The following is a 27,978-nucleotide window of genomic DNA, read 5'->3' as shown; positions in this document are numbered from 1 at the left end:
AATATTGAATTAAAACATATGTTTTTTACGCATGCTCAGTGAGGAAGTCCATTCATCTGATTCGCCGCATCACGTGTTTCTGCAGATTTAACCAATGACATATACAGACACATACTAGAAAGACCATTGCTTAAAAATTCTTTCAGAATTGTTTCAGTCAGTAGTTAATTAACAATCTCGGGAAGTAGACATCGGATTTATTTTCTCCTCAAGAAAAATTAGTTTCCCTGCTTTTTTTTCCGAACCATCGCCTAATTCACAAATTATTTACATCTGATACATTTTCAATTTCCGAATTGGGTGAGTAAACAAAATGTCAAAATTTTATTATAACTTCAAGTTTCATTTAAAAAAAACACATTTTGATTTGTTTAAATTAACATTAGACAAAAGACATTTAATTGACAATAGAATTTTATTTTATACGAGACATTTAATTAACAATATTTTATATTTATTTTATTTGTAAAAAAAATACTGTATAAGGAAAATTAAGGTTAAGTAAAATTTTTGTGTAAATTCTCTTTTTGAAAATTTTAATTATAACTGAAAGTCATATTGTTTTGGCAAATATTTTAACAATAAAAAATTTCTCTTTCTTAATAGAGAAATATTTATAAGAACAATTTTGAAATTTTCGATTAATTTAGGTGAATTTTGACATTATGTGCCTTACATAAGAGAATCTTTAATATGGGTTCAAGTATTAACCTTGAGAAACAATTACTGATTCATTTTTAAATACTGGCACGTCTTTGACAGTGAAATTGCAATTTGTAATTGTTATTGTAATCTAGCAAATATTAGCAAATTTATCTTATCAAATTACACAAGAACATTAATTTAAACAGAATCAAAATGTGCAACTCTTCATGTTAACATAAAGTAAACAATAATATAAGTTTTAACAGATTATTATTTTTTTTGCAGTGTAAATATAATTTTAATAACATTGAAAAACTTCATTAAAAATTTGTTTATATGTATTTGAAAAGTTAACTATAAAAAATTTAACATCCTCATCATTTTGATTAATTTTTTAACAACGTTTCAACAAAAGGAAATAAATAATCTTTTCTGTTCAAATAATAAAAAAAAATGATATGAATTCAAACCAAAATTTTGTATTTGTGAGACAAAAAATAATTATCCTTTCGTGGATAATAATAAATAAAGAACAAAAAAAATAATAAAAAGGAAAAAAAAATAAAATTATAATATTAGATATTATAATATTAGATATATAATATTAGATATTATATTTTTAATATTAAAATTATATTTTATTATATAATTAATATTATTATTATATTATTATATTAGTATTCAAAAATTAATTAAAAGCTATTGATTATTAAAATAATTGGCACTATAACACTAAGTAAATAAACAAATATAAAGTTAATTATAACACAAAGGCGAGGAAAAAAATATTTATGATTCATTTCCTATGATACATAAAAATTTGTTTCCCTTCCTTTTAATTTCTTTAAAATGATATTTTTTTTTTAGAATATAAAAAATATTTTATAGAAACAAAAATTTTCTCACAAAATCTTGAACTTCACACGCTTCACACGAACACTTAAATTTATTTCTTTGATTAATTTAACTTTCTGTTAGTTTAATGATAAAACCACAGCTGTTGAATGAATTACGTAAAGCGACTGTTTTTGTCTTTACAAATCCACTTTTTTATCTCATACACAAAAATGAGAATATGAAATAGAAAAGCCATCAATTTCAAATTTTTATTTAAAACAAAAATCGCTTTACAGAAAACAAAATGTCAATTTTCAAAATTGATAATTGAGAGAGAAAGGAGAAATTGTTTTTGAAATTATTGTATATATATTCAATATGCGCGTAAATAAAGTAGAGGGAAAAAAAATTTTTTTGCAAAATTTTTCCTGCCAACTTTTAACAACAGTAGATTTTATTTTTTAGAATTTGCCGTTGGCTTATCTTATTGTATTCTTTGTAAAGTTGGACTACCAGATCTCTTATCTTTTATGTTATCTTGACTCTCGATCAATATGGTTAAACGACAAAATAGATTTGTCATCCGACCTTAATAAATTAGAAAATTCTCATAAAGCTTACTTAAAGTTTATACCAGAAGCTCACTATATAGACATAGATTGGGTAAATAAGGAATGTAATGTATATAATTATATACTTGCTAAGGGATTTTTAATAGGACTTTTTTCAACTGCCTCTATACATATACTTTCAATTTCGAATCATTTTAATAGTTTGAAATAAATAACAGAAAAATTTATTCATTTTCATTTTTTGAATTTAATTTTTATGGAATAAAAAAGAAAGAATAAAATCAATTTCTATAATTTAAAATAATTTTGAAAATTTATTTTTATAAAAACGATTATAATTAGTTAAATATAAAATAAATTATTTTAATTAATTTTAATTATTAATTATTAATGTTGGTAACAAATATAATTGTATTTGAAAGGAATTTATCTCAACTTCTATTTTCAATTTTTATTTATTAGTTTTAAATAAATATCAAAAAGAATAAAATTAATGAATTGTAGTCAAATAATTTTTGAATTTTAATATTTTTACAATATATATTACAATAAATTTATATAAATTGAATGTAATATAAAAAAGTAATAAAATCAGTTTTTACAATAATTCTCATTAAATAATTACAAAATTTATTGTTATACAATGAAAAAAATATTTATTTAACCTAATTAACAAATTATTTGTCTATTATATCAAAAAAATTTTTACTTGAGTCAAATAATTTTTATCTAAATCATAATAAATTGTATTTGAAATAATAATTTCAGCATTTCAAGCAAATACCATATTTAATTAATTCAAACAAAAATTATTTGATTCAAGTAGGTCAATATTTATTAATTAATAGACAAGAAATCAATTATTTGAATCAAATAATTTTTTTTTTAGTTTACAGTTAAAATTTTTAGAAATAATTCAGTTGCAGAAAATTTTCAATTATAAAATTTTTAATATTGCTGGAGAAAGATAAATAATTATTTTTAAACATTTATTATTAAAAATTATTGAAGTTCTGAATAATTTTATTTTAAATTTTTCAAAAATTAGTTTGCGTAAAATTTTACTTCACAATTTTTTTTCAAGATAATTTTGAAATTGTTGCGAATAAATTTTTTGACATGTTTAGAATAATTTGGAATTTTTAATTATTTCTTAGTAAAAATATTTAACACATTAATTTATTATATTTTTATTTACGAATTTACTTGAATAATAATAATAATAATAATAATAATAATAATAATAATAATAATAATAATAATAATAATAATAAATAATTGTTTTTTAAAATAATTGTAAAAAAATAATTTAAAAATTAATTTTTCATTGTAAATATTATAATTAATTTCATAAACTAAATGATACCAATTAATTAGAATCTATTATATAAATAAATTACAATTGAATAAAATTATTGTCAGGTCCTATTAAATAAAATTACTATTCATAATTTAATTACAATTATTATTAAAATATTATTTATTTATTTATTTTTATTATTCTGATAAAAATACAAAATAAAATGGCTATTTCTGGAACACCCGCAAGATAATGAAAAGAAAGAGAAGATGATTCAGCAAAATATTACTGAAAAAATTTCCTTACTTAGTAATATACAAAGTTTGGCATTATCGAAAAAAATACTAATAATAATGATTGGGCACTATTTCAAAAAAAAAAAATTCATTTAAATATATAAATAATTGTAAATAATTCAAATATTTAAATTTAGACTGAAAACAAAACATGTAATAAATAAAAAAAAACATACAGACTATGAATTAAAACTTAATCAATCATGAGTAGTAAAATTATTACAATCTATATAGATAGTGTAATTATTACTTTTTTTCGCAAAAAAATAAATTTTATAATCTATCAGCTGTTGGGAATATCGATAGTTTGAAAATTAACGATGAATCATGCGTGTTTCCGCATAAATTGCGTGAATATTAAAGAGATATCTCGCTTATCATTTGTTAATTACTTTTTCTGATAGTAAATTAATAGTACAGTGAAATTCTTTCACAATAATATGTTTGGAATTCTTTAAAAGTTACATAGAATATTAAGATATGAAAATTATTGAACCGTTAAATTTTAAATTCAACAAATTAATTGATATATTGTGATATAAGGTTGAAGTAAACTGTTAAAATATTCTTCTTTATATCCTGATAAATATTTTTTTTCAATAATGAAAAATAAACAGTTGCTTGACTATTATCGAATAATTACAGTTGGCACAAACATATTGTTAACAAAGTAGACACTAGACACAAAATTATTGTAAAAAAATTTTAATTTACAGAGGAAATAAATTTTTATGAATTTAAAAAATTTTTTGAATTAGTAAATTTTACTAATAAATACAGTAGAACCCGGTTAATACGATTCTGTAGGGACCGCGCTAAGAATGCGTCTTATGCGGGAAAACGTATTAAGCGGGAAATAAAATGTATGTCTTTAATTACAGGGACCACTATAAATGAGCGTTTTAAGTGGGAAATCGTATTAAACGGGAGCGTATTAACCGGGTTCTACTGTAGTAATTTCTACTAATTTTTGAATTAGTAAATTATTAAGGTAAATAAAAATTTATTTGTCGAGCAACCAAATTATTTGAACTAAATAAGTTTTTTTCAGTATAAATAATTTTCTAACTATTGATAATTTTTAATTTTGAAAATAAATAATAAATATTAATAAAACTAAATAAATTGAAGTTAAGAATTGTTAATTAATTTTGAATTCTTTTTTGCAGATTTTCTCTATGAAAGTACAGAAGGGAGAAAATTTTGAACGAGATTGTTGGTGATTTAAAGAGATCATGGATGGAAAAATTTATGCTGAGAAGGTGAAAAATCCAAGAGAAAAGGCAAATCCTCTCAGTGTTCTTTCATTCTCGTAAGTTTACAAACATTGTTATTATTATTTTAATTTCCAATCATTAAAATTACACTGGAAAAATAAGAATTTATTTGATTCAAATAAACGATTACTTGTCTATTATGAAAAAAATAATTTACTTGCGACAAATTATTTCCATTTTAATCAGAGTTGCCACAAATATTTATTTTTAATTTTTCCCTCACTTTTCCCTGATTTTCAGACAAAATTTTCACTTTTTCTCTGACCCTAAAGAATATTCTGATTCACTCTAAAAATTATTAGATACTCAAAAAAATGTTCTATTACATTTACTTACGAATTTATTTAATTCTAAAATTATTCGAAAACATCAATAACTTCTTTTTTAAATAAATATTTAATCATTATTATTTTTCTGTAGGAATTAAAATTCTTCAAAACGTTCAAATTCAAATTTTTTTTGAAATTCAACAACTTATAAGAATATTAGACCATAAAATTTTTCAAAAAAAAATTAATTATTTACAAAAATCCTAATAAAATCCTTCGCAAGAATTCAATTATTTTTACAAGTAGTAACATTTCTCAAAAAAATTCCATTATTGAAAAAAATGTATTAAAATTCGTTGCAAGAATCCAATTATTTTCATAAATAATAAATCGATTATTCGGTAATTCATTTTTAAATCAATTTTTATTAGAACATTCTAGAAGAATTCAATTATTTAAATTAAAAAATAAATAATTTATTGAATAATTGAATGTTTGTTAAAATTAAATTCTCATAAAGAATTTTATCAAGAAATTTTTAAATAATTGAATTCTTTTGACAAATTTTAATTAAATTTTTAAGAATAATTACATTTTTTGAGGAATTTGATTAAAATATTGTATTAAATTAATTAAAATCCTGCGATGAGTCTAATTATTTATGAAAATAATTAAAATTTCCCCAAGAATTTTATTAAAATTTTTCTAAAATAATTGAATTTCGGAGAAGAATTTTATTATTTATAAAAATACTTGAAATTTTGACAAGAATTTTTTTTTAATTTCTGAATATAATTGAATTTCTGTGAAGCATTTTAATATTACTTTTTTACTTTTTTAATTTAATTTTCCTAACGAATTTTATTTAAGTTTATAAAAATAACTGAATTTCTGTGAAGAATTTTATTATTTATATAAATAATTGAATTGTTTGCAACGAATTTTATTCAAGTCTATAAAAATAATTGAATTTCGGTGAAGAATTTTATTATTATATAAAAATAATTGAATTCTTGAAAAGAACTTTATTAAATTTTTTTTAAATAATTGAATTTTTGCGAAATTTTGCCAAGAATTTTATTAAAATTTTAAAAAATAATTTAATTCCGATGAAGAATTTTATTATTTATAAAGATAATTGAAATTTTGACGAGAATTTTTTTTTAATTTTTGAACATAATTGAAATTCTGCGAAGAATTTTTATAACTCCCTAAGTGAATGAAAAAAGTGAAATTAGTCCCATTATCATCTCTAAAAACTCAAAATAAATACTTTTCGAAGCTGAGCGTTGAGTATTTTAGAGTAAAATCTAGTGATTTTAGACCAAAATTTAGTAATTTAGTAATTTTAGAATAAAATTCAAAATTTAAATAGAATCTAAAAAATAATTTTTATTTAAAAAAAACAAAAGTATTGTTTCAATATATTGATTCCGAATTCGATCTAATTAGAATTTAATTATTTCCATTAGTCTCAATTATATTGTGAGCAATTTTAAGTTATCTGTTAATGACCATGATTTAACAAAAAATGTGTATATTTCTTGCGGAATGCAAGAGTTACATATACAAACACGTTAATATCGAGAATTTATAAATTCTCTATACCGGAGGGTTAATTATTGTTCATTTTAGTCACCTTGTTGATTGAACTGGTTTTTTTTTCTTTTTCTTTAATTGCGAAGGAGAAATGACAATTGATCTGATAAAATAGAAAACACTTTATCTAATACCTCCAATGTTGATAGAAATTAATTGAGTAATAGAGGTAGGAGCGCGTTTCATTGTGATGAAATCGGAGTTTACAACCTTGAAAATAAAGGAAATCAATAACCGGTTGTTTGCGAATTTCTGAAAACTTTTTTTATTTTCTATTTTTTAAAAGACTTTTCCTTTTTAAACTATTATGTTAGTGATTTTTTTTTCCTTTAAATTTCAACAAAAGTGTAAAAACTAAAAACAAAATATTCAATACACTGAGAGAAAAAAATTTATTTCATTCAAATAAACGATTATTTGTCTATTGGCAAATAAACATTTATTTGTAACAAATTTATTTGATTCAAGTAAATAATTGTATGTTAATAGACAAATAGTTGGTTTTAAATCTTCGAAATTTTTTCCAAAAAATTTATTTTCTAAGCATTTAATGCTTTTTTGTTAATTTTGTTTTGCTTTTAATACGTAGTAAATTTGAAATAATATTTTAATAATGGAAATATTAATTACTAATTAATTGTTTCTGTCAATTTTATAATTAATTTCCTAAAGTTTTGAAACTTCCAGTGAACGAATTTTTTTTTTTAAACATAAATATAATATTACAAACATAAGTTTAAAAAAATAGCTGTAATAAAATTAAAAAAAATATATTTTCTTAGTTAATAATTTTTTTTAATATAAAAAAAATTGTTTTTTAATAAAATTCAAATTTGAACCAAAAAAATCGTCGCGTCATTTAATTGAACGTTCGAAACTTTAGAGATTTCTGATAATTTATAATTATATATTAATTTATAAATAAATAAATAACTAAATAAAAATTACAAAATTATAAAAATTAATACAACTTAATTATTATTATTATAAAATTTTTTAATAATATTATTATTATTAAAATAAAAATTTAATTATTACTTTATTTTTAACTAAAAATTACAATTTTCCCTCCCTTTCTAGTTATTGAATAAACAATATAAAAATAGTTGCGGGTGTTAAATATACACTGTAATTATTTCCGAGATTATTTCTTTAATAATTAATTATTAGTTTATTTTTAATAAAAAAGTAAATGTTTTCCTCACTTATTTATTGAATAAAAAAAAACAATATAAAAAAATTTGTGTGTAAAGTACACATTGTAATTTGAATGTAAAAATATATTTAAATGAATTCATGCTTTTATAAAAAAAAAACTCGTGAACTAGTTTTGCATGAGGGCAATTTTAAATAATTAAATCTAGAATATTTACATTTTTTGCAAAAGGAAGAATATTGTAAATATTGACGTAAAAATTACTTTGCTTGAATGTTGACATAATTTCCGTTTTTTTCTTTATTTATTTACTATTTACTGGACTAATAGTGTAATAAAAAAATGTGCAGTTACAAAATCTGTAAAACGAACTGTTAAAAAATATATTTCTTTTTTTCTAAAAAAAAATCTTCAGAATGAAATATTATATTTTAAATTTTACGATCAGTTTCAAGATTATAAATTTGCAATTTGTAAAAGTACAATGAAAATTGGATGGAAATTGACCTTCTGTCGTTCGGTGGAAGGTTCTTTTTTCCATTCTTTCTCAATGCAAGATGAACTTATCTTGCGATCATAATAATAATAATAATAGTAATTCTAAATCTCTTCAATTTTATTTATTCTCATAATTTTTTTTAATATTGCAATTAAATTTTATTTAAATCTAAAAATGAATTTTATTTGTAGCAATAATTTTAGTATTTACAGACAATTCTCTCTTTATTTTTTCATTTTGGACTTCAGTCTCTCATTGTGGATCATACAAAAAAACGAAATTAATTTTTAACTGAATTCTATATTACTTATTTCCCCTGCGAAGAAACTTTCAGAAAATTATTTCAAGGGAATTTTGTCTCATTTTTTTTATAATCTATTATTAAATAATTTTGAAGGGTTCTTCAAAAAGTTATTTTTAGTCCTATGTGCGGGCGTCTTATCTTATTTCCGTAATTGAGCACTTTATGGACTATAATAATCAAGATTCAATTTTTGAATTTTATCAGTTTTAGATTGAGACTTGACCGAAATTATATAATCGAAAACAAGTTAATTGTCACATTTTATGTTTTTAAAATTTTATTTTTTTGAGAAAAAAAAATTTTTTTTTTTTTACCAAAATTACATACAACATGGACAAACAATGTAACACTTCTTACAAAATACTCAATTAAAGAAGACTATAAAGTTACATAAGAATATTGCGAATTCTCACAACTATAGAAAAGATAATCATTAATTTAATGTTTGAACATTGATAATTATTTAAATACAGTTGTTGATAGCAATATATTTTATCTTTTTACTTAATCTCAAACTTATTAATCTCTATATATTCATCTTTTGGGATGTACTTTATTTTCTTTTTTATTTTCCTTTGTATTAAATTTAATTCATTTCAATTTAAATTGTATTTCTAATTCTTTTTCTAATAAACTATTTTCTTCTTCAAATCAAAACATCTTTTTTTATTGAGGCCTTTTTTGATAAAAACACAAAAAAATATTATTCCAATGACCTCATTCCTTAGAAAAAAATTTTTTCTTCTTTATTTTATAATCCTATTTATTACTTGCTCAAAGATCATAAAACTATAAAAAAAAATGTTAAGCAATCTATACCTAAATTATTGAAAGTTTAAAGTAGCTCACAAGTTAACTATTTTTTTGTCTCTTTCATAATTGTTATACTTAATTTTATCTTCTGTCCCAAAAGTTTGACTAAATTCAAATAAAAAATTACAAAATACATTTTTTACTTTAGAAATTTTTTTTTTAGAAAAAATGTAGAAAAAATAAGAAAATTTAACAACTTTTTTTAATTGAGGCTTTAAAAATTATGTTCCTATGTAATAACAAAAAAAACAACAACAAAATATTGCTTAATCTAAATTTTATGTGCATGTAGTTTAAAAAAAAATTCTCCATATGTCTTTATTATACTGATAAAGCAATACATTAATTAATTTGTAAATGTTCCAAAAAGTTTTCAGATAAATTTGTCCTTTTAAAATCAGTCGATGTCAATTATTAATATATCTTATCTCTAATCATTTGTCTGACAAAAATAAAGAGCGTCAATCATCTGACAGTTAAATAATAACACTAGGTATGGGTTTGAAAAAATTCCCAATGAAACTGCCAAGTCACAGTCAATAAGAAATAATAAGTAATCACTTTATTTGTTATTTTTTTCCATAATATATTTTTTTCCTCATTAAATTTTATGTGAATACAAATTATTTTGTTTTAATTTTTAAAAGATTGCAAATTTATATATATATGTAATCTTGAACTAATTTTTTTTAATAGCTTTATGTTGTATTGTTATTGAAGAGAGAAAGAGATTAAAATTAACGACTAGTGCGAATAAATAATCGTAATTGTAATTGTAACGGTAATTTTAATTGATAAATATTTAATAAAATATTCAAATTACTTTCTTCATTAAGATACCTAAATTTTTTTTAATTGATTTCATTTAAATTAATTTTATTTATTTATTATTAATAATTAAAAATTAATTAAAAGTTAATTAAAAATTATTTCTAGAAAGTAATTTTATAATTAAAAATGATTTCTCATATTAATCTAATAATGTAAATTTTCTTTGAAATAGATGGATTTTACGAACATTTTGGCTGGGATATAAAAGAGATTTGGAAGTGAGTGATCTATATAAGCCTCTTAAAGAGCACACAAGTAGTATTTTAGGTGAAAAAATAACAGAAATATGGCAAGCAGAGTTCAAACGATTAAATAAAACTAACTTTTCCGAAACACAAAGCAATGACTACAAGAAAGATAATGGAGACGAGAAGGAATCAAAATTAAAAGAACCAAGCCTACTACGAGTATTGATAAAATGTTTTGGAGCAAAAGTAATGATGTACGGAGTTTTATTGGCAGTTATGGAAATTGTTTTAAGGTGAGAGAAAATTATTATTTTATTATTATTATTAAATATTATTTATTTTATTTATTTTTATTATTTTTTTTATTTTATTTATTTTTTTTATATTTTTATTTTATTTATTTATTTTATTTATTTATTATTTTTCTTGATAGTCAACAATAATTTTTTTTCCCTCAAGAGAGAAAGAGAGAGAAAATTCTCTCTCAAGAAAGAATTTTTTTTTAATATAAACGTCCCATACAAGTAGAACACTGTTAATTATTAAGAGTCAATCAATTTGACCTGTGTTGAAATTATAAATTGTGAATATAAAGGAATAAAGTTAAGTTTTTATTTTACGTGCAGATTGATGCAACCATTATTTCTTAGATCTTTCATTCATTATTACTTTCCCAAGAAAAAACTTTATGTGCCAATTGAACAAGCGCGACCCAGGTCCGATTTTCAAGAGGAATCAACTGAATCGTTAAGTCCCCAAAATTTAATTTTAACATTTTTAATTTTTCAAATTAAAAATTACTTAGAAATTAGTTATTAATAATAATAATTGATTTTGTTTTTCGTGTGTTTAACAAATTTACAATATGAAAATAGATTTTTTAGTTCCTTAAAATAATTTATTTTGTAGTAAAAGAATTTTTAGATAACTAAACATTTTTTTATTAATCCAACAAAAATATGTTGTTGTTGTTGTTTAAATATAAAAAATTTTCTTCAGTGAATTTTTAATTCAATTAAACGCGGTGTTTAATTTTTTATTATTATTCTGCAGATTAAAAAATCTTTATTTTTAAATATCAACATTAATTTTTTAATTATAATAATTTCAGATTCAAAATTAAAAAATTCTCTTTCGAACTAATGAATTATTATTATTTATTTCTAAAAATTTCTTGAAAGAATTCAATATATTTAAGAAAATTCTTTGTAAGAATTTAATTATTTTCAATACAATTTCAATATAATTTCTTTATGGAATTCACTGAGTTTTTTCAATGATATTTAAATTCTTTGCAAGAATTCAATTATTTTCATAAATAGTAAAATTCTTCGCAGGAATTCTATTCGCAAGAATTCAATTATTTTTATAGATATTAAAATTCTCTAAAGGAATTCAATTATTTACAGTAATTTGAATAAAATTCTTCGCAAGAATTCAATTATATTTATAAATAATAAAATTCTTTGAAATAGTTAAATTATTTTTTATAAAATTTTCGCAAGAATTCAATTATTGTCATGAAAATTAATAAAATTCATTTCAAGCATTTATAACAATTAATTGCATTCGTTCCTCGAGAGAATTCAATTATTTTCAAAAATTTTAACAATATTTTTTAGCAAGAATTCAATTATTTTTGAAAATTTTAATGAAATTTTCAATAAGATTTCAATTATTTTTAAAATAAATAAAATTCATTCTAAGCATTCAATACAATTAATTGAATTCCTCGAGAGAATTCAATTATTTTCAAAAATTTTAATAATATTTTTTAGCAAGAATTCAATTATTTTAATGAAATTTTCAATAAGATTTCAATTATTTTCAAAATTAATAACATTCATTGTAAGCATTTAATACAATTAATTAAATTCCTCGAGAGAATTAAATTATTTTCAAAAATTTTAATAATATTTTTAGCAAGAATTCAATTATTTTTGAAAATTTAAATGAAATTTTCAATAAGATTCCAATTATTTTCCAAATGAATAAAATTCATTGCATGAATTTTTATAAATAGGTAATAAAATTCTTTGCCGGAGTTTTAATTATTGTCAATACATTTTAATAAAATCTCGAAAGAAATCAATTATTATTTTCAAAATTTCCAATAAATTCTTTTAAACAATTTAATTATTTTCAAAATTTAATATTATTTATTATTTCAAATTTATTAAAATTTTCTAAACTAAATATTTCCAAATGTAAAATTTCTAACAAAACCTATTTTACCCACTTTCGTTAAATTTTCCGAAAACTAATATTTGTAATTATCCGAAAAAGAAATAGATTTTCTATTCTTATGATTTTTTAATGAGACCCTAGACGTACGCTTTCCTTGTATATTATTATCATCGGTGTTAATATTTCCAAGACTTAGAATATAATGATAATTTTTTTTAGCTAATATACTGTAACAAGGCAAATGTATCGACCTTGTCATCGTGTGAATGAACAACATTATTGTCATAATTAAATTTTCTCAGTAAAATTTCTAATTTTCTAAATTAGAAATTCTGTAAAAACATGAATTTAATTTTAATATTTTCTTTTTTTAATACAGAGTAATGCAGCCACTGTTTCTATTTCGTTTTTTACGTTTCTTCCGCCCTGATCCGGATAAACCAATATCGTACTCGGATGCTTATCTCTATGCGTTTGGAATAATTTTATGCTCGGCAATTAATATATTTGTAATTCATCCGTACATGATGGCAATTTTACATATGGGAATGAAAATGCGAGTGGCCTGTTGCACACTAATCTACAGGAAGGCACTTCGATTGTCAAAAACTGCCTTGGGCGAGACAACAATTGGTCAGGCTGTCAATCTCCTCTCAAATGATGTTAATCGATTTGATTTGGCAATTATTTTCGTTCATTATTTGTGGATTGGACCATTGGAAACAATTATTATTACGTATTTTATGTACCAGGAAGTTGGAGTTGCCGCTATTATTGGAGTCGCGACACTTCTTCTATTCATTCCATTACAAGGTGAAAAAAAAGATCACAATGTTTATAATCAACGGTTTAATGGAAAAAATATTTTTTTACTCAAATTTTTGACTAAAATTTTTTTTTTAATTTTTATTCCAATTATTTATTAATATTTATTTATATATTATTATTTTTTTATTTTATTTTTTTTATATTTATTTATTTAGACAAAAGGAAAACTTTAGACGAAAAGAAATAGAACTGAAATTCTATATAAAAAATGATTATTATTATTTGGAGACGTATTAATACTTATTTTATTCTTTGCAGGTTTTTTGGGTAAGAAATCATCAGTATTGAGACTGCGCACTGCAATTAGAACTGATGAAAGAGTCCGATTAACTAATGAGATAATCACTGGAATTCAGGCGATAAAAATGTATACATGGGAAAAACCGTTTAGCGCTCTTATTGAAAAGGCGAGAAAGTAAATATAATTTTCCACTAATTTAATCATTTCCTAATTGATTATTTTTTCTGTAGAGTATTTTTTTAATCTACTTTCTTTTTTTTTGTATTTTAGGAAAGAAATTCATGTCATAAGAGCAACGTCATATATTAGGGGTGTTATTATGTCCTTCATTATGTTCTCAACTAGATTATCACTCTTCATAACAGTTTTAGCTTATGTACTCTATGGTAATCAAATCACTGCCGAAACAGTTTTTATGTTGACTGCTTATTATAATATTCTTCGACAAACAATGACCGTCTTCTTCCCTCAAGGTAATTTCATGAACAAATTCACAAACGATCAAATCAAAAAGCGATATAATTACTAAATTATATCATTTTCATATAATTTTTGCAATTTAACATAAAAATCTTTTGGGATTTTTTTACACAAAAAATGAGCAAAAATGGTTGAATTTACAATGTTTTGTAAAATTAAAGTTATTCCTAAAATAATAAACATTTTTCAAGGTTCATGGACTTATTTTTAAGCATACAATCAAAACATCTTATTGCCACAAATGAGCCAGTTTATTCACATGAATATTTCATAGCATAAAATATTTTCTAAAAATATACAAAAATGTTTTTTTTATGGAAATCCTTTTCAATTTTTTCCATATTTTTTGCATCAATTTTAACAACTTGCATGTTCTTGGAAAAAATTGTCATATTAGTGGTAATAAAATATTTTGATTGTGTGGAAAATAAGCTTGAAAATTATTTATTATTTTTAGGAGTAATTTGAATTTTACAAAATATTGTAAATTCAACTATTTTTACATCTGTAAAGTTTACAACATTTTTTACGATGAACGGTTAAAAGAGAAAAGATATTTTTCACCCTAAAAGAAATAGAATGTATTGCTTGCATTTAATATTATTAAATTGTTGAAATAATTCATTTCTTCTTATGGAAATAAATTTTTTTCAGGAATAACACAGATAGCAGAGGCTATTGTATCAATAAAACGTCTACAAAATTTCATGCGCTATGAGGAAGTGGCGGAGAGAAAAGTACAAAAGTTTGAGAAAAAAATAACGAAAATCGACGAATTTAGTAGTGATAAGAATTTTGAAAAATTGGAAGAACACGAGGGTTCAGTATTAGTGAAAAATGGCTGTGCTAGATGGTTAGAGAGTGACAAAGAAGATACTTTACATGGTATTAATTTACACGTGAAACCCCATCAATTAGTTGCAATTGTCGGTCAAGTTGGATCAGGAAAATCGAGTTTATTGAATGTTATTTTAAAAGAATTGCCACTTAACGAAGGGCTTGTTCAGGTATGTCCAAATGAAAAATATTCTAAATCAATATTATAATTTTGAGATCTCTGAAGTTAGCGTCGACGCTAATTTCGTTCATTTGAACGTTCAAAAATTGTCGATTATAATTTTCTTTATTCCAAAACCAACGATTTTTTCAAAGCTTTTGAATTTAAACAGTTTAAATATTAAATAAATTTCGTTTATTTAAACGTTGGGAATTTTAGAGATATTATCAAATGCGTTGAAAATGTAAACATAATTGAGAGAAAATGTTAAGATCATGAAAAGGAGATTAAAAGGAAATTAAAGGGAATTCTTGTTATTTGTAGGTAAAAGGTAGTATTGCCTACGCAAGTCAAGAACCATGGTTATTTGCAGGATCAGTTAGACAAAATATTTTATTTGGTCGAAAATACGATCAATATCGTTACGACAAAGTGATAAAAGAATGTCAATTAAAACGAGATTTCACCTTATTGCCTTATGGAGATAGAACAATTGTGGGTGAAAGGGGAATTAGTCTTTCCGGAGGACAACGAGCCAGGTACATTAAAGAATGCAATTTTTATCAGAAAATAATTTTATATTCATTTATTTATTTATTTATTAATATATTAATTAGTCTTACGATAATTAAGTTTAACCAATATTATTTAAATTTCAGGATAAATCTTGCTCGAGCAGTCTATGCAGAGGCGGATATTTATTTATTGGACGATCCATTGAGCGCAGTTGATGCACACGTTGGAAAACGAATGTTTGAAGATTGCATCGATAGGTACTTAAGAGGGAAGACGAGAATTCTCGTCACTCATCAATTGCAGTATTTGAAAAATGTCAACCACATTATTGTGTTAAAGGATGGAATAATACAAGCCGAGGGGTAAAGTATATTTTTTTCCCTAAAATTTTGAGCGCTGATATTTTTTTTACTACTTCCAATTTCAGACTTCGCACTCGATAATTAACTATTAACTATAATTAATTAACTATAATAATTTAAATATTCTTTCATTCATTCACTTTTTCTGTCCCTCACACTTTGAAGTTGTCTTTTGTTTATACTTTTGTTTTTTGTTATCTTTAGATAGATTGTATATTATTATTAATTAATGTTATAATTATTTTTATTTTATAATTAATTCAAAATTGTAATGACAAATAGAAATCGTCAGATTTTTTTTCACATCTTTTCATTAAAGGACTAAAATTTTGTTAAATATTATGTTTTGTGAAATTGAAATTATGCAAATTTTTGTTCTTTACTTCTAAACAAAATTAGAAAATTATTATAAACAACTGTGATTAAGAAATAGAAAATTTATTTATTTTGCATTATTTTTGTTTATGAATCACAATTTTTTTAACAAAATTATTATTTTGTTTTAGAAAAAGAAGAAAAATATTTGCACAATTTCTATTTTTAATTTTATTTTTGAAACAGGATTTTCCAGAGGAATTAAGACATTCAAAAATTTCAAATTCAAACCTTTTTTAAAAACAATTTATAAAACTATTGTTATAAAACATGAAGATATCGATTGCTCCGAGTCGAAGACTCGGACTGATCGATTTCTTCATGTTTTATAATAATTAAAGATGATCAAGTAATAAGATCATTATTTTATATTATAAGAATATTATTACTTAACTTCATCAAAATTATTTTCATCATTTTAATTCAATTATTATTTTCTAGAATTTTAAAATTATTTTTTATGAAAATAATTTAGTTCCTTAAAAAAATTTTATTATTTATAAAAATAATTGAATTCCTGTGAAATGTTTAAAATTATTTTAAAATAGTAACAAAAAGTAGCTTTCCAACTAAAAAAGTAGTAAACAAGTAGCTATCGAAAAATCAATCTTGACGACAAAAAAACACGATTTAGACACAGCAAAACTGAAAAAAAATTACATTCCATATTTTTTATTTTCCTGAATTTTTCCTAATTTTCATCGAAGATATTTACTTCTTTCTTATCCTGCTAATAAATTGAATTCCTGCAACGAATTTTATAATTCATGAAAGAATTTAAATATTTATAAGAATAATGTAATTCTTGCGAAGAATTTTATAAAGATTTTTAAATAATTGATTTCTTTCGATTCATTTTATGCAAATTCTAATTTAAACACTTGAATTCCAGAGGTATTATTCATGAAAAAAAGATTTCTACAAAAAATTTTTTAAATATTTGAATTCTTTTTGGAAATTTTATGAAAATAGTACATATTCAAAATCATTGAATTGCGAAAAGTTTTTAAAAATAATTAAATTTTACAAAAAAGAATTTTATATAAACTTTTGACAATAATTGAATGTCTGTGTGGTTTTTTAAAATATTTTTGAAAATAATCAAATTCCTAAAAAGATTAGTGCAAAGAATTTTATTAAAATGCCTCAAAATAATTGAATTTTCGGGAATAATTTTGCTATTTATCGACATAATTGAATTCTTTCGAAAAATTATTTATGTAAATAATTGAATTCTTGTAAAGAACTTTACTAAAATCTAAAAGAATAATTCAGTTATTTTAAAAAAATTTAATTAAGATTGTATTTTTAAATAATTGATTTTTTCGAGAAACTGAAATTAAATTTTTAAGAATAATTACATTTTTTGAGCAATTCATGTAAAATTGTATTAAAAATAATTGAAATCCAGCGATGAATTTTATTATTTATGAAAATAATTGAAATTTTGCAAAGAATTTTATTAAAATTTTCAAAAATAATTGAATTCCTGAGAAGAATTTTATTATTTATAAAAATACTTGAAATTTTGACAAGAATTTTTTTTAATTTCTGAATATAATTGAGTTTCTGTGAAATTTTTTGTTATTTTTGAAAATAATTGAATTCTTTATAAGAATTTTTATAATCATTGCGTTAAATAATTATTTTTTTCGAAATGTAATGAATATTATAAAAATTTTATTTTAAATAAATACCGTAAAATTTAATTTCAAAAAATTATTTTTAGATTATTATTTACTAGCCAAACTATCCGCGCGCAAGTGCGCGGGAATGTTGTATGGGGCTGCTTATTTTAAACAATTTAAAAAATTTTAAAGAAATAATTATTATAACCTAACAAAGAGATTTAACTAACTAAAATTCAAATAATTTCACTCAATGGTCTCAATTTAAATAGAATTTATATTACTAGACTTAAACTATGGCTAGAACAATTACAATTAGTATCTGGGTCATCTTTTGCATTGCTTATTTTATAAAGACATTTTAAATTAAATACTTTTTAAAGAAATAATAATTATTACACACTGAAAAAAGTTTTACTTGAAATAGCGATAAGTTTCTCTAGAATAACGAAAGTATTAATTGGAGCACTGAAAAATTTCGCTACTAAAGTGAAATCTGTAGTTCATCCAGCTAAATATTTTTTGCCGTGCATAACGAAAAAAGAATTAAATTAACATCAGATTTTCTACATTCAAAAAAAAACGAATTCAAATAGAAATTAATCATTTTACAACTTAACCAAATTCACCCCAGAAATCACTGAATTCGATAATTTAGAAGAAAGTCAGACAAAAGCAGGGTTCCTACAGAATCTAAAAATCATGGAAATCATGGAAATGGTATGGAATTTTTAAAAGGCTTCTGGAAATCAGGGAAATCATGGAAAAGGCCTGGAATTTTTAAAAGTTTCTAAATTTTTTCAGTTTTCCATTTTTTCTCTTGAATAAGAATTCAAATAATAATAAAGCTAAATGGCATAAAAGAGAAGAAAAAATGTTGAATTTTAAGAAAATCGGATTTTTGAAATTTTTCGAATTTTTGATAATTTTAGATTTTTCACCAAAGAGTCGAGACAATTTAATAAGTAAAGTATTTTCCAAAAGCACAAAAATAATGATGCTAAATCCCATAAAAGAGAGGAAAAAATGTTGAATTTTAAGAAAATCGGATTTTTGAATTTTTTCGAATTTTTGATAATTTTAGATTTTTTACCAAAGAGTCAAGATTATTTAATAAGTAAAGTATTTTCCAAAAGCACAAAAATAATAAAGTTAAATCCCATAAAAGAGAGGAAAAAATGATGAATTTTAAGAAAATCGGATTTTTGAATTTTTGATAATTTTCGATAATTTTAGATTTTTTACCAAAGAGTCGAGACTATTTAATAAGTAAAGTATTTTCCAAAAGCACAAAAATAATGAAGCTAAATCCCATAAAAGAGAGGAAAAATGTTGAATTTTAAGAAAATCGGATTTTTGAATTTTTTCGAATTTTTGATAATTTTAGATTTTTTACCAAAGAGTCGAGACTATTAAATAAGTAAAGTATTTTCCAAAAGCACAAAAATAATGAAGCTAAATCCCATAAAAGAGAGGAAAAAATGTTGAATTTTAAGAAAAACGAATTTTGAAATTTTTCGAATTTTTGATAATTTTAGATTTTTTACCAAAGATTCGAGACAATTTAAAAAGTAAAGTATTTTCCAAAAGCACAAAAATAATGAAGCTAAATCCCATAAAAGAGAGGAAAAAATGTTGAATTTTAAGAAAAACGAATTTTGAAATTTTTCGAATTTTTGATAATTTTAGATTTTTTACCAAAGAGTCGAGACAATTTAAAAAGTAAAGTATTTTCCAAAAGCACAAAAATAATGAAGCTAAATCCCATAAAAGAGAGGAAAAAATGTTGAATTTTAAGAAAAATGGATTTTTGAAATTTTTCGAATTTTTGATAATTTTAGATTTTTTACCAAAGAGTCGAGACTATTAAATAAGTAAAGTATTTTCCAAAAGCACAAAAATAATGAAGTTAAATCCCATAAAAGAGAGGAAAAAATGATGAATTTTAAGAAAATCGGATTTTTGAATTTTTTCGAATTTTTGATAATTTTAGATTTTTTACCAAAGAGTCGAGACTATTAAATAAGTAAAGTATTTTCCAAAAGCACAAAAATAATGAAGCTAAATCCCATAAAAGAGAGGAAAAAATGTTGAATTTTAAGAAAAACGAATTTTGAAATTTTTCGAATTTTTGATAATTTTAGATTTTTTACCAAAGAGTCGAGACAATTTAATAAGTAAAGTATTTTCCAAAAGCACAAAAATAATGAAGCTAAATCCCATAAAAGAGAGGAAAAAATGTTGAATTTTAAGAAAAATGGATTTTTGAAATTTTTCGAATTTTTGATAATTTTAGATTTTTTACCAAAGAGTCGAGACTATTAAATAAGTAAAGTATTTTCCAAAAGCACAAAAATAATGAAGCTAAATCCCATAAAAGAGAGGAAAAATGTTGAATTTTAAGAAAATCGGATTTTTGAATTTTTTCGAATTTTTGATAATTTTAGATTTTTTACCAAAGAGTCGAGACTATTAAATAAGTAAAGTATTTTCCAAAAGCACAAAAATAATGAAGCTAAATCCCATAAAAGAGAGGAAAAAATGTTGAATTTTAAGAAAAACGAATTTTGAAATTTTTCGAATTTTTGATAATTTTAGATTTTTTACCAAAGAGTCGAGACAATTTAAAAAGTAAAGTATTTTCCAAAAGCACAAAAATAATGAAGCTAAATCCCATAAAAGAGAGGGAAAAATGTTGAATTTTAAGAAAAACGGATTTTTGAAATTTTTCGAATTTTTGATAATTTTAGATTTTTTACCAAAGAGTCGAGACTATTAAATAAGTAAAGTATTTTCCAAAAGCACAAAAATAATGAAGCTAAATCCAATAAAAGAGAGGAAAAATGTTGAATTTTAAGAAAATCGGATTTTTGAATTTTTTCGAATTTTTGATAATTTTAGATTTTTTACCAAAGAGTCGAGACTATTAAATAAGTAAAGTATTTTCCAAAAGCACAAAAATAATGAACCTAAATCCCATAAAAGAGAGGAAAAAATGTTGAATTTTAAGAAAATCGGATTTTTGAATTTTTTCGAATTTTTGATAATTTTAGATTTTTTACCAAAGAGTCGAGACTATTAAATAAGTAAAGTATTTTCCAAAAGCACAAAAATAATGAACCTAAATCCCATAAAAGAGAGGAAAAAATGTTGAATTTTAAGAAAATCGGATTTTTGAATTTTTGATAATTTTCGATAATTTTAGATTTTTTACCAAAGAGTCGAGACTATTAAATAAGTAAAGTATTTTCCAAAAGCACAAAAATAATGAAGCTAAATCCCATAAAAGAGAGGAAAAAATGTTGAATTTTAAGAAAATCGGATTTTTGAATTTTTTCGAATTTTTGATAATTTTAGATTTTTTACCAAAGAGTCGAGACTATTAAATAAGTAAAGTATTTTCCAAAAGCACAAAAATAATGAAGCTAAATCCCATAAAAGAGAGGAAAAAATGTTGAATTTTAAGAAAATCGGATTTTTGAATTTTTGATAATTTTCGATAATTTTAGATTTTTTACCAAAGAGTCGAGACTATTAAATAAGTAAAGTGTTTTCCAAAAGCACAAAAATAATGAAGCTAAATCCCATAAAAGAGAGGAAAAATGTTGAATTTTAAGAAAATCGGATTTTTGAATTTTTTCGAATTTTTGATAATTTTAGATTTTTTACCAAAGAGTCGAGACTATTAAATAAGTAAAGTATTTTCCAAAAGCACAAAAATAATGAAGCTAAATCCCATAAAAGAGAGGAAAAAATGTTGAATTTTAAGAAAAACGAATTTTGAAATTTTTCGAATTTTTGATAATTTTAGATTTTTTACCAAAGAGTCGAGACAATTTAATAAGTAAAGTATTTTCCAAAAGCACAAAAATAATGAAGCTAAATCCCATAAAAGAGAGGAAAAAATGTTGAATTTTAAGAAAAACGGATTTTTGAAATTTTTCGAATTTTTGATAATTTTAGATTTTTTACCAAAGAGTCGAGACAATTTAATAAGTAAAGTATTTTCCACATGAAAAAGTTTGACATTAAAAAATATATAAAAAATGCCAACACTTAACCCACAAAATTTAATTTTCAAAACAAACAAATGAATGCAGATAATTTGCTAACGGAAAGGAAACTTACGATTATTATAATGTATATTTCATTACAGTAATTTTTGGAAATATTCATACAGGAAAAAATTGTTTTCATTTGAACGCTCAAAATTTTAGTAAAGTATTTTCTTTGCTTAATTTTCGTCTGTATTATAATTATTTGACTTCTTTTTCTTTCGTTACAGAACCTTCAGGGAATTAATAGATTTAGGCATTGACTTTGGCCAACTTTTGGAGTCGCAAACACAAGAAGAAACAATGAATACCTCTGTGGTGGAGAACAGATCTATATCGCGACAAGGAAGCGTTAGTTCCATTAGCTCTTTCAATCCAAATGACACCGCCAAGGCAGGCGATCCGGCAGAGGTATTATTTTGTAATTCAGTAAAAATATTCTTTACGAAAAAAAGACTATTCTAAATAACTCGAAAAATTTTCTTTTAGGTAGAGGAAACAAGAACCAAAGGCAACATTGGTGGATGGGTTTATGGCGGTTACTTTAAAGCAGGAGGAAATTATTGCACGATATTTGTCGTATTCATACTTTTCATTTTATCTCAACTCGCTGCCAGTGGTGGAGATTATTTCATTGCCTTCTGGGTAAACATTGAGGAAAATGTAAGTTTATACAAAAAAAAAGAAATTTACATATGTTGGATATAGAAAGATTTTTTCGACTTTTTTCAACTTGCTTTCAAAAATTTGAAATTTTTCAACTTTTCTTTCGAACATTGCAACAAAATATTATTTTTTTCTATTTTTTTCAAGATAATTAAATTTTCTAAATATAAAATTAATTTCTAAATTTTCTAATTGAATTAAATTTGTCAACTTTTTTTTTTACAGTCGAGCATAAATGGAACTGATGTGTCAAACTGGAATGGTCCATTTTCTCGGGAGACTTGCATTTATATTTTCTCGGTATTAACTGTCTTGACAGTGACAGTGACATTAATGCGTTCATTCTCATTTTTCCTCATGTGCATGAGAGCATCGAAGAAACTTCACGATACAATGTTCCGTTGCATTAGCAGAGCGACAATGAGATTTTTCAATACCAATTCATCAGGCAGAGTACTTAATCGATTCTCAAAGGATATGGGCGCTATTGATGAAATATTACCAGTTGCCTTGATCGATTGTGTTCAAATTGGTCTCTCTCTTTTGGGAATAATTGTCGTTGTCGCTATCTCTAATTACTTCCTCCTGATACCGACCATCATTATTGGAATTATTTTTTATTATCTAAGAGTTTTCTATCTCGCGACTAGTCGCAGTGTTAAACGACTCGAAGGTGTCAGTAAGTATTTTCGAATACTATTTTTATTTTATTTATTTTATCAAAATATTATAATGTCTCTAAAAGTTAGCATCATTGGCGCTAATAGTAAAAAATGATTTCTTTGTACAAAATCAAAAAGATAAATTTTTTCATAGATTTTGAATTCGAACAAAATACAAAATGATAAAAAGGTTGTTAGTGAATAAAAGCTAAATTAGTTACCCAAAAGGGACAATAATTTTTTTCGTTAAGCAACAATGTTAATTTTGTAGAGACCTAAAAAAATATTTTGTTTAGTTATATATTTTTTTTAATTTGAATTAAAAACTAATTCTGCGATTTGCTTTGTTAAATAGCTCGTTCGCCAGTATTTGGTCATTTGAACGCAACTCTACAGGGAATGACGACAATCCGCGCATTTCAAGCGGAAGAAATTCTCACAAAGGAATTCGACCAACATCAGGATTTGCATTCGTCAGCATGGTTTATATTCATAGCATCTTCACGAGCTTTTGGTTTTTATTTGGATATTTTCTGCCTCCTCTACATTGCTCTGGTTACTTTGAGTTTTCTTGCTTTTGGAGCAGAGGACGATACGAAAGCCGGAAGTGTTGGATTGGCAATAACTCAAAGTATCGGTCTCACTGGAATGTTCCAGTGGGGAATGCGACAAAGCGCAGAATTGGAAAATCAAATGACATCAGTCGAACGAGTACTGGAGTACAGGTTTGTATTTTCAACTATTCCTGATATTTTTAATTATTATAAGTTGTTTAATTTCAAAAAGGTTTGAATTTGAATCTTTTGAAGAAAAAAAATATATATTTCAGTAAAATCGAAAGTGAACCAGCCCTGGAGAGTAAACCAGAAAAGAAGCCAAAGGAAGAATGGCCAGAAGCGGGAAAAATTGAATTCAAACAAGTGTACTTACGATACGCACCGGAAGAACCGCCGGTGCTGAAAAATCTCAATTTTGTGATTAAGTCGAGGGAAAAAATTGGTATTATCGGACGTACCGGAGCAGGAAAATCGTCATTAATCTCAGCTCTATTTCGCCTTGCGAATGTTGAAGGACAAGTGGAAATTGATGGAATTGAAACAGGAGAAATTGGACTTCACGATCTTCGTTCAAAGATCAGTATAATTCCTCAAGAACCGTTTCTATTCGCAGGATCAATGCGCAAAAATCTTGATCCTTTCAGTGCTTATGAGGATAACGTTCTATGGCAAGCTCTCGAAGAAGTTGAACTCAAAGAAATTGGACTTGAGGCACACGTTAATGAAGGTGGAAGTAATTTAAGTGTTGGCCAAAGACAATTGGTGTGTCTAGCTAGGGCCATTGCTAGAAACAATCCAATTTTGATTCTCGATGAAGCCACTGCCAATGTTGATTTACGAACCGATGAATTAATTCAAAAAACAATTCGAACTAAATTTGAAAAATGCACAGTACTTACAATTGCTCATAGATTGAATACCGTTATGGATAGCGATAGAATTTTGGTAATGGACGCTGGCAATGTTGTGGTAAGAGAAATTTTCTTCATTCAAAATAATAACAAATAGAAATAATAATTTTATCACTCTGTAGTTTTAGACCCGTGAAGTTAGCGTCAATGTCCCTTAATTTTTTAAAGTTAAAATTAACGACAATATTTTTATTACTTTTTTAAATTCGTATTTTGTTAAAAGATATTGTTTTGTTATATTAAAAAGTTAATTCTCAAATAAGTAAAAATTTTGAATTTAAATTGTTTTCAGTTGCAGTATTTCCATTTTTTCACTAGAAAAAATTTGTACGTTCAAAATTTTAGGACCCATTAGAAGTTAGTGTCGACGGTGAGCAACGAAAAATAATTCTTTTCTTGAAATCAAAATGAAACTTTTTCTTTTTGCAAAAATAAAAAGAATAAAATAATTTTCCTAAAGTTTTAGGATAAGAAAATACAGGCCTCGGATCGACTTTTAACGAGCAAAAAAAGTCGCTTTAGTCAATTAAAATTAGAAAAAAACTATAACCCTTTCAAAATCAAATTAGTTTCTACAACTTTTAACTAAACTTCAACTGTCAATCAATTATCTACATTAATTTTTAATAACTTTCCGAAACCTCTTCGAGAATTCAATTATTTAAATACAAAAATTCAATTTTTTATAATAATTGAAACTGTCCATTTCTCTTTTTAAAAATATTAAGGTAGAATATTATTTCAAAAATTTTAATTAAAAAATTCTTAAAAAATTCTTAATATTAATTTTTTTTAAATATTTAAAAATAAGTTTTAAAAGACAATTATATAGAATTAGAAAATATCCAAAAAATTCAAATCTGGTAATATCTTTTAAAAAATAATTGAAATTTGGTAAAATCTTTGAAAAATAATCGAAATTAAATAAAATCTTTAAAAAATAATAATTTAAATTTGATAAAATCTTTTTACAATAATCGAAATTTGATAAAATCTTTGAAGAATAATTGAAATTTGGTAAAATCTTTGAAAAATAATTGAAATTTGATAAAATATTTTTAAAATAATTTGAAATTTGGTAAAATCGTTGAAAAATAATTGTAATTTGATAAAATCTTTTAAAAATAATTGAAATTTGGTAAAATGTTTGAAAAATAATTGAAATTTGATAAAATCTTTTAAAAACTATAAAAAAGTAATCAATTTTATGAAGAATTTTAATTAGAAATGATTTCTACGCAATTTTAATAAGTCTAAAAAAGTAAATTTTAAAAAATTTTAATTTACTTTGTTTGAAAGTAATTGAATTTTAAAAAATTAAGATAAAACAATTTTAAGAATTTGAAAATAGTCGAAAATAGTCGAAAAAAGTCGAAAGAGTCATAACTTTCGAGACAAATGAAAGAAGTGAAATTAGTGTCTTTTTTATCTCTAAAAACCCCGATAAAAAGTTCTCGGCGCTAATTTTAGGGACATTCGTTTTTAATAACAAAATTTCACTAAAATTCAATTTAAATATTTAATTAAATTTAATCTTTTTAATTTACAGGAATTCGATCATCCACATTTATTGATGCAAAAAACGAACAGCGTTCTAAAAAGTATGGTACAAGAAACAGGAAATTCAATGGCAGAAGCTTTAAAATCAGTAGCGCAAAAAAGTTACGAACTTCATCATATATCGACATCTCTTTAAATTTTAAAAATTTTAGGAATTTTTAAATAAACAATAATTCGCATGTGACGAAATAGGACATCGTTCATAAATTTATTTAAAGACAAAGTTCTCTTTTTTTTTTGTAACAGATGTTAAAAACTGTTCTCGTCACGTAAAAGTTGGTAATATGCGACCAATCATTGAAAATATACTTTCTATATTCAAATATATGAAAGAAAAAGAAAGAGAAAACTAGAAAAATAAATTATTCTTTCAAAATATAGAAAAAAATTATTAGGTCGCAATTATAGAGACGCGGGTAAAGACTCAGTATTATTGTATATCTGTTTTTTTTTATTTTGATTTGTCGCAGGAATAATAATTCAAGTGTACTTAGTCACTTTTGTATTGTTAAGTTTAGTTTCTTTTTTTTAAATTACAATAACAAACTCTTTATTTTACGATTATGAATAACAATGAAAGAGTCTATAGAATAATGAGATTTTAATTCATGTTGTATGTGTTTGATTTGAATGATATTTTTAAGAGAGAAAAGAAAAAGTGTATATGTGATTAATAGACTGAAACAAATTGTTCTCGGGTGCTTGATAGGAATTTTAACCAACTTAAACAGACTATAAAATAACTTAAATTAAAAATTTTTAATTTTTAAATTTAAATTTAAATTTAAAATTTAAAATTTTTAATTAAAAATCAAATTTCTTAACTCGAGTATTTTAATACTCTTTCAGATTTTTGTGATTTATTTATTATTCGTTTTTTTTTGTAAAATTAAATGTGTTTACTGTCCAAAATGAATAATGATGGACCAAAAATATAGGACAAAAGTTTAGGATAAAAATTTTGTTTAAATTCTTTTAGATACGTTTTCATATCATAAACCTAATGTATACTCATAAAATCACAAATTTTATACGAGTATTTCTGATAGAAGATTACATATTGTAAACTATTCAACGACTTTTGTATAAAAGAAAATCAATTGCAAAAAAAAATTTATAAGTTCCTTCTATATTTTAATATGGTTCCATAATATTTTTACTTGTCCACAAAACTATTTAAATAATACAAAAATATTTGTAAATAAGTAAAAAAGAAGAAATCAAATTGTGGCTGTTAATGGCTGTTATACAAGATAATATCTATCTTGTATACTATTTTGTTATGTAACTTTTTAAACGAATAATTTTAAGTAAAAGTGCCTGTACAAGAATCATGAAACAAATATAATAATTATTATTTAACTTAA

The 27,978-nt window shown here is 23.0% G+C and overlaps 1 protein-coding gene and 1 long non-coding RNA gene across 3 annotated transcripts in view; one reads left to right on the top strand and one right to left on the bottom strand.

Moving 5' to 3' along the window:
• Positions 1–27,978, bottom strand: part of LOC122500490 — an 85,567-nt gene that overhangs the window by 55,373 nt on the left and 2,216 nt on the right. The gene's annotated exons all lie outside the window — the stretch shown is intronic.
• On the top strand, positions 108–27,978 carry LOC122500481 (probable multidrug resistance-associated protein lethal(2)03659). Of its 2 annotated transcripts, XM_043609425.1 has the most exons (16): positions 108–300; positions 4,532–4,641; positions 4,820–4,962; positions 10,571–10,879; positions 13,153–13,586; positions 13,860–14,016; positions 14,113–14,315; positions 14,977–15,329; positions 15,644–15,858; positions 15,979–16,197; positions 22,486–22,666; positions 22,745–22,918; positions 23,147–23,600; positions 23,939–24,308; positions 24,413–25,109; positions 26,601–27,978. In XM_043609425.1, exons 3-16 carry the CDS (start codon positions 4,886–4,888, stop codon positions 26,745–26,747), a joined length of 3,990 nt encoding a protein of 1,329 aa, XP_043465360.1. In that variant the 5' UTR covers positions 108–300; positions 4,532–4,641; positions 4,820–4,885; the 3' UTR covers positions 26,748–27,978. The 2 variants fall into 2 exon arrangements, with proteins under 2 accessions (XP_043465360.1, XP_043465359.1); XM_043609424.1 differs by lacking the exon at positions 4,532–4,641.

Source organism: Leptopilina heterotoma, unplaced genomic scaffold, assembly GCF_015476425.1.
Source record: "Leptopilina heterotoma isolate Lh14 unplaced genomic scaffold, ASM1547642v1 Lhet_187, whole genome shotgun sequence".
Classification (NCBI taxonomy): Eukaryota; Metazoa; Arthropoda; class Insecta; order Hymenoptera; family Figitidae; genus Leptopilina; species Leptopilina heterotoma.
Note: the sequence above shows the minus strand (reverse complement) of the source record. Positions and strands in the feature narration are given on the sequence as shown.